The sequence below is a fragment of the Sphaeramia orbicularis genome, unplaced genomic scaffold, assembly GCF_902148855.1.
Source record: "Sphaeramia orbicularis unplaced genomic scaffold, fSphaOr1.1, whole genome shotgun sequence".
In the NCBI taxonomy this organism is placed as follows: domain Eukaryota; kingdom Metazoa; phylum Chordata; class Actinopteri; order Kurtiformes; family Apogonidae; genus Sphaeramia; species Sphaeramia orbicularis.
Window position 1 is genome coordinate 19611 of NW_021941724.1, and position 8867 is coordinate 28477.

The 8867-nt window shown below is 35.7% G+C and overlaps 1 protein-coding gene across 1 annotated transcript; it reads left to right on the forward strand.

Annotated features, from left to right (window-relative positions):
• Positions 1–270: 270 nt before the first annotated feature.
• LOC115416884 (platelet-derived growth factor C-like) lies at positions 271–5485 on the forward strand (the record flags this gene model as incomplete). The annotated part of the gene is made up of 3 exons (XM_030130756.1): positions 271–568; positions 1971–2191; positions 4360–5485. Coding segments are annotated over 3 exons (633 nt in total), but the record flags the coding sequence as incomplete, so codon positions are not given.
• Positions 5486–8867: the final 3382 nt, after the last annotated feature.

Sequence of the window (8867 nt, forward strand, 5' to 3'; positions counted from 1 at the left end):
TTACAATGGACGTTTGGGTCTTTATGGGTTAATAAAATTAAAGTATGAACAGTATTTTTATTTGCCATTTTTCTGTATTTCTCTGAACTTTTCTATATACATTCAGCCTATATATAATATTCATGGATCTGCATAAACCAACTATATGCAATAAAAAGCAGTGGTGTACCATGCTAAAGCTCCGGGCTACACTTTTTTACTCTGCTGATTAATTTGTTTACCATATTTTTTTGGCTTCAGATTGTTCCTGATTAAATATGTCTCTCTAAGTCCGTCTGGGCTTTGTATGCTGAAAATGGCCAAACTAAAGTCCTCTATTACATTAATGTCTTTTTCCTTCCACTAATCTGTTTCCGACAGAGCGTATCAGAACCTGAAGTTCCTGCAGTGCCTCCTCCTTCCCTGCAGGGAATTGAAGAGTTGTCAGAGGCTGTGGCGGCGCTGGGCACAGTGGAGGAGGTCATGAAGTACCTGGAGCCGGAGCGATGGCAGCTGGACATGGAGGAGCTCTACAAACCCACATGGCACATCCTGGGGAAGTCCTTCATCCATAATAAGAAAGCCAGAGGTAGGGCATCTGTGACTTGGATCTGAAAAACACTGGAATATTTACAATAAAAACAAAACTGTATGAATGTGTTTAACCCTTTATGGTTCACTCATAGAAATACTCTGAAATTCAAAGTTTCAACCTTAGTGTGTTATTGGAGGACATAACAGGACTTAATAACTTTTGTTAAATGTTTCAAAAATGTTTTATTGTTATGTAGAAAATCAAGGTTAATGAAGTTACCATATTTGGTTCCTTACCCATAAGTGGCAAAAAAAGAAAAAAAATAACACAAGTGGTTCCAGGCACAACAAACTCTGCCCCTCGCACATATTATAGCTAATTTTGGCATCGATCCAGCTGATGTCATCATGTCTATGCTTTGCCGATGTTAGCATATCAATTGCCTCTATATATGTGCCAAGTTTGAAGTAAATTGAAACAAAACTTATGTTTTAATAGACATTTGAAATTTCGCCCATTATACGTAAATGGGAGAAAAAAGGGTTTAAAAAATCATAAAAAATTTTTACTTTGACCTACTTTTCCCAAAATGTAATGACATCTATTCTGGATCAAAGGCAATCTATAAACCCAATTTGGTATCAATTCAACCAATAGTTTTGCTCCTACAGACATGTGAAATTTCACCCATTGTAAGTAAATAGGAAAAAAAAAAAAAGATTTAAGTAATTCGTAAAAAATTGAAGCTTTGACCTACATTTCCAAAAATGTAGTGACATCTATTCTGGGTCACTGGCAATCTATAAACCCAATTTGGTATAAATTCAACCAATAGTTTTGCTGCTACAGACATTTGAAATTTCGCTCATTATAAGTAAATGGGGGAAAAAAAAAGAATTCTTTAAAAATTCATTTAAAAAAATTTAAGTTTGACCTACTTTTCCCAAAATGTAATCAGATCTATTCTGGGTCACTGGCAATCTATAAACCCAATTTGGTATGAATTCGACCAATAGTTTTCCTGCTAGAGTGTAAACAAAGAAACAAACAAACCAAAGCAAAAACAATACCAACAACAATACCCCTTGCCTGCCATTCCCCCTGGAGTAAAAATAAAAATCCAAAAAGTATATATGAAAAAATACAAGAAAAACACATGTAAGGTGAAAAGAACTTGAATTTTGGAACATTAGAGCATCACTTTTAGAACAGTAGACCAACATAAATGTTAATACAGACACCTGTCAACTGCCACATTTAACCTGAGATTGCTGACTCCTGTTCTCACTGTAACTGTTGCTGTCGCTGTCTTGTAATACATGCGGAAATGACCAAAAATAGTCACTTCCCAGATAAAGGGTTAATATTTGAAATGTAGTTGCCTTTGAAAACAGAAGTACAGAGTGAGGTTTTTTCCACTGAAGTCATTCTAATCACCTCTCTCTGTGTCTTTGAGGAGGAGCTGATCTCAATCTGTTGAGGGAGGAAGTGCGACTGTACAGCTGCACACCACGGAACTTCTCGGTGTCCTTGCGTGAGGAGTTAAAGAGGACAGATGCCATTTTCTGGCCCAGCTGCCTCCTGGTGAAGCGCTGTGGTGGAAACTGTGCCTGCTGCTCTCACCGCTGCTACGACTGTCAGTGTGTCCCTGCGAGGGTCACCAAGAAATACCATGAGGTACATGTGGGTTTCATCATCAAACAGTGACATCCACTGTTGGAAAAGCACTGCACCAACTAAACATCACAACACATTCATTTAAGGCATTTACTGCTGTCGGTGAATGTGGATTGTAAACTTTACTGTCACCAAGGGTTTAAGGAAATTATTGACCTGACCAATAATTGTACTTGATATTAAAATCTTTACAATTATTGATAAAGTTGGCAAGAAATGGGAGTCAGGTACAAGCCAGTGTCAAGGTCGACACGAACAAATAAAAGCTGGTTGTCCATTACAAGCCTTGTAAAAAATAATATGGATAAACCTCTGGCGCCTGTTATGTAATGAGCTACCAGTTAAACACAATGTTCACTGCTTTAAGGTTAATTTAATACATTCAACAATATAACCTAGCTGTTTTCAGCACCTTTAGATCATTCAGCTAAAGTGTTATTGTCCAGTCGGTCACTACAGGTGTGTGTGTCGCTGGTAGAAATGTACAAGTGTGAAACGTTGATAATAAATGGTTTCTATTCACTGAAATACTAGAGGGGTTTGCATTTGCTAAACAAAAGTTATAGGCATGAGCAGCTCAAAATTATTATTATTATTTTTTTTTTTCACTATATATACACACAACAATTTCTCCCGATTAACTCTTTAAAATCTGACGTGTCATCACTGACACACCCTGAGCATATGCAGTTTGGATGGCTGTAACTCTTTCACTCTTTCACTGCAAAATTCCAACAGTTTCTGAAATCTGAGACATTGTGCTTTATCGGTTTTATTTGGTCATTATGGTAATTTTGCTCATGCCTGTACTAAAAGCTGGAGAAGAAGCCATTTTAGGAGAATTATAATGTGCGGGAAATTGTAAATGACTGCTACATTTTGAAAGATCTGGAAAAAAGTGTCCTTGAAAAATGAGCAAACGGACTCATTCACAGCCTATTTTCTAACCTTTTCAGAGTCAAAGTAAGAAAAAAAAGTTGAGGTGGACCATTTTAGGCTTAGGGTTTAAAGGGTTAAACACAACATATTAGAAACTAGGCCCTGACTAATAAAAGCCTCTTGTATCTAAAGTAACTAAAAGTGGCTGTTTGAGAAAATACAGTATTTGTATTTTCATTTATCCAGATATAAACATTTCTAAATGTATTACCTCACTCTGATGTACAGTTGTGGAAAAAATCATTAAACCACCCCTTGTTTTCTTCTATTTATTGTTCATTTTAATGCCTGGTACAACGAAAGGTACATTTCTTTCAACAAATATAATGATAACAACAAAAAAGCTCATAAGAGTTTCATTTCAGAGCTGATATCTTGTCATTTTCCATGTTTTCTTGATAATAACCAAAATCACTTCACTTCTTACATCAATATCTATGGCATTGTACTGACAAAAACAGTGCTTTTAGACGTTCCATGTTTTCTTTTCTGTCTGTTTTAGTCACATGATACACCCAGGAGTTAAGACTTGATTGCATAACCATTGTTTTTGATGACTTTTGATGGTCTAATAATTTTTTCCACAACTGTAGCTGCCTTCTAGAGTAGTATTTATTTATTTATTTATTAGCGATGAGCAAGTCTGCTTTCTGCACCATAAAGCAGACTCTACACTGTGAATTCTGCATCCATTTTTTTTTTTTTTTTTTTTTTATTTCAAACCTTTTCTCCACATTGTGCTAACTTTCAATTATTGTATGCAATGTGCCAAAAAAGTAAACTAAACTAATTTAGTCTTAAGTTTTACTATTATTTTATTTTCTACCAAGTGTGGGTCTAAAATTTTTAATAGTAGCCCTGAAAAAAAAAAAAAAAAAAAAAAAAGGATGGTATATACAACTTACTTTAAGATTTATTCTGAAAATCCAGTTTTAGGTAGGTCATTACCAAAAAAAACCAAACTTTCTACTGCCAAGAAAAGTTTACAGTTAACCATAATAAGGACTTGAAGTAACAAAGAAGATGGTATTTATTGTGGCATGACCAGTCCTGGCCTTATGTGAGCTCTGGGAACAGTTAGAAAACTAGTATTTCAGACACTCCAATAAGAACTAACAAGCAAAACTTTCCTCGCAAAAGAGCATCATGGCGTTTTGATCGAGTGTTTGACCACAAAGAAATCTAAATAATGAACCAAAGGCATTTATTGTATGTGTTTTTATCTGTAGGTTCTACTGCTGAAACATCGAAGCGGTGGACGAGGCCTGCAGAAGTCGATGACTGATGTGCCCTTGGAGCACCATGAGGAGTGTGTTTGTGAGTGTAAGGATGACTGGGACTGACCTAAGACATGTTTAATAGCTGTCACTGGAACCACACAGGATGTTAGAAATGAACCTTTGCCTTTGTTGCAGTGTTCTGTTTCTCATCCACTTCCACTGGGAGCTAACAAGATTCTCTTCTTATCCTGTTGTCCTTTTGCTAATTGGATGAAGCAGAACAGACTAGAATCTAATAAATCTTCTGAATGGACTTGACTGCTGTGGAATACCAATAGTGTGCTCTGGGTGCAGTTTAGAGAGACTTAAATTCACTGGAGCAGATCTGGACTATTACCTATGGGCTCTGAGGACAATTTTCTCCGACTCCTCCGAGATAAGAACTGTATTTGGCATTGAGGCTTTTTCGCCTCTTCTTCTTGAGGTCCTTTTTTTTAAGTCACCAGCGTGGGCTGATAGTGTCACGGAAAATGGGAGCTTCTTTGTTCAAGTGTTTTATGTTCATAAGTGAGCTGGCTCCGGCTGCCTTACTCCCTGTATGTGCTCCTCTATTATTACCATCGAGGCAAAAAGGTGTTTTTCATGAACGCTCTTCCTTTGCTGCTTCCTTGTTTCACCACAAATTTAACACGGTGTCTCTAAAATGCCTTTCTAATGAGACTGTGTTATGTGTAAATATTTCATTTTCATTGCCTTTCTGTACTATTTTGCCTTTTCTACCAAAGAGTCTCAAGAAAAACATGGAAGTTGCACATGTACAACCAGTCGGACGTTCATTATAGCTCTGCATTTGACCCATGTCAGCAACGCTTTGTGTCAAATCAGCTTTTTTCAGGAACACCTAGCATCACGCTTTTCTTGTTACATTTGAGATTGTTCATATTAAATATTTATTTGCTTAATGAAAGTGAAATGTTGGTCCAAAGTGTTTTGTTTGCTTAATGTGTACAGTAGTATTAGCCTCCATTTTCTTTGTTACTATTTTTTCATTGCCTTTTGAATTGTGGATGTTTTCATTTTCTGTTTTGCCAAAGGTGTTTCTGTATGTTTCATGTTAATGAACACCAAAAATAAATTCTTCCATTTCTAATTGATGGAACAGTACTTTTGACTTGTGAATAGTTGTGTCTATAACACTGCAATGTTACCAAAAATCTTCAATGATCTTTGATTGTTTTGTTTTATTTATAATTAGGCCTAAAATCTGAGCCAAAAACCTAATTTAACCCTTTAATCACCAAAGTAGCAATATTATGACATTTTTTTTTAAGTCTTGTTATCAAAAAAAAAAAAAACTTCATTGCCTAAAACGTTAATATCATAAGTTCATCAGTCTATGTTTGCCACTAGGAGGTGCTTTACTCTAACTTATAAAAAGGTATCATCTGCATAGAAGTATATAAAACATAAAGCTGTTTCACACCAATACAGGAAGAAAATATATGAAAACATATGAAAATTTAATTGAATGGATTTCTGCAACCTGAGGAACATTCATGGATTGAAAAAAAAAAAAGTCAGATGGTTGTATTACTTTAAATGTGAAAATAAATAAATTAGCATTGCATTACTGCACCAACACGTCAACTAAAGTGCATCCACAATGTCCTTTTTTTTTTTTTTTTTTTTTTTTTTTTTTTTTTTTTATTAGTGATACAGTTAGCAAGGCAAAGTGGACAGAGAAACAACAACAAATAAAAGAAAAATCAAGCAAATTAACAAACCAACAACAATATCAACAAAGTAATGACAAACAACAACATTACAATGAAAAAGATAATAAAAGTAGAGAACAACTAAACGTATTGATTAGGGCCAATAAGGAAAAGGGGAAGGGGGAGAGTGAATGCAAGTGAGTGGGGGAGGGTGGGCTTAGAGGGAAAATAATAATTATTATAATTATGGTCATGACAATGACAACAACGCCAATATATAGTAGTAATACCAATAGTCTAATTTACTAATATTATTGTGGTGGTGGTAGCAGCGGAGGTAGCCACGATGCAAAAATGGGTTAAATAATTAAATATTTATAATAATTTATATCAGTTACTATCAGTTTGAGTTTATATTAATTAATTTATTATGTAATTAATTTTGTCCACTATCTCTAATAAACCAGGGCACAACAGAAGGTTCTGAAAGACATCAGATCAACCTTTGGTCTGAACTGGAGTCAAACAGCTCTGAGACATGACATTTCCAGAACATCACAAGGACAATAATATTATTCTGGTTAGAAAAATACAGGTTAAACAAACCTCAAACTATTCCTGTGACTGTGGTTCAGACAGAGCTTCTGGATCAGATGGGACTCAGATAGTTCACATCAGACCCAGTGTGAGAAGTTATCAGGCAGAGAAATTCTCAGGAAGATTTTTCTTTTTGGCATCACATGGATGTGAAATGGTTTCTGAGTGTTGCCAAATCTGACCAAAACCGAAATTGGACTCATCTGTCCGTCCATCCATTGAGAGAAAAATAAAATAAAACACATCAGCCACAAGGGAGTGAAAAATATGAATGCAGATATGTCAATAAAAACTACAAAAGTCACAAAAAAACACAAGAAGAGAAGGGAAAACATTAAAAAGTAAAACGAGTAAAGAACAAGGCCAAACAAAATCTATAAATTAGTAATTAAATGATAAAAATGTCTCTGTGGTATTTAATGGGCATAGTTTAAAGGACTGTTGAAACTGAATCCAAGTGAGAGGGAATGTGAGCGGGTGCGATGGGAATATTCTAATCCTCCAGTTTGTACTTAATCATAACAACATGCCAACAGCATTTCTGATTATAAAGCACAGACATATTTAAACATTATTAATCACAATAAGTGATGTAGTGATCATAAATGCCTTGAAGAGTTAATTTTAAAAAATCGAGAAAAGCCGTTATTGCACTGGTATTTTTGTCTTAAATGAGGGAAAGAAAGATATTGAGAAGATAAGTTTGATTTGGGTTATTGGACATTGTTGTAGAATAACTGTAATTCTTCCATTGTATTTTTGCTCATAATGAGTTTTACACATTTTCTGAGCACTAACTTAAAACCTCAGATAATCTATGAATCCTCTTATCTCTGTTTTATTCCAAAGCTCCTTATCAGACTGAACAGTGTTGTTCATTCTCCCACTTGGCCATCAGGTTACCCAGGAGGAGGTTCTCATTTGTCCATCTCACGCTGCTGTCCTGGCCAATTATTCTGATCTAATGTGCGCCCTGGCAGGCATCTGCGGTGACGCCAGATGCTACTGCATAAACCCGCCGGCTCCCAGTGTGGTTTTTATAATATTAAACAGACTGCTTTCCTTAGTCGGTGCAGTGTTTTTATTCCAGAGGAAACCTCACTACACTGGCACAACATGTGACACAACAAGGGCAGTTGGTCTGGTCTGGCTCTTAGTGTGTTTGTGTATGTGTGAGTGTGTTGATGTGTGTAACTGCAGTCCAACACTTGACGCTTCCACCCTTAACCCACAATGCCCCTCTGCTCTGCGCACCCTAATGCTGGGAAACCAACGCAGCCTCAGTGAGTCCAGACCACAGCATGATGTCTCCCTTCAATGGAAGAATTAAACATTGATTCATTTTGTCTCTGGGGAAAAACAAACTCTTAGCCTGCACCCAACATGCAAGAAGTTATTCATTTGAGCTATAATTTATGACATTTTGTATGAACCTTAACCCATAAAGACCCAGTGCTACTTTTCTGGCAGTTCTCAATTTCATTTTTCTCTCTTTTTAACCCGATAACACCAAACATATCATATTTGATGCATGAGTTTTGAAGCCCTCTACATGATCAGTGTGATATTTTTTTCTTGGAAAAACCTGATGTATACAATTAGATACATGCAATACACAGATAATCCACCAGGGGGAGGAATTCATTCACCAGAGGCCTTTCCAGTGACACTACAAGACTGTCATTAATGAGGAAGGAGGAAGAACTTTGACAGTTTTGAAAAGGAATTACCAATTTGTTAGACAGGTTTGTGTTATATTATGTTTTTGCTTGTTCAAAAATAATAATATTTGAGCATTGAGACCCAATGTATCAAATATGATGCAAAGTTTAAACTTATACATGGAAATTGTTATTTGAAAAAAATAATTTTTGGTTGTTCAGAAGGACCAATTAAGCCTCCAGGTTCAAAGAACTGGGATTTTCTGTCAGGGATTTAATGGTTCAGGCTGTACAGGGTTAACCTCTCGTAGGTGATTTATCACCATTTATTATTAGATTATCCTCTTTATTTTGCATTTTTTCACTGTAAATCGTAAATTTTCCTATATTTAATGTGCAGACCGTGTAGATGTTCATTAAAGCTCAGAGTAAATTCAAAGATTATCATATCAAAAGAGAGAAAACTGAAGAAAAATTACTTTTTCAGCAAAGATATCAATAACGAAACATAAAAAACATGTCTCCATCCACTGTCATTGATCCA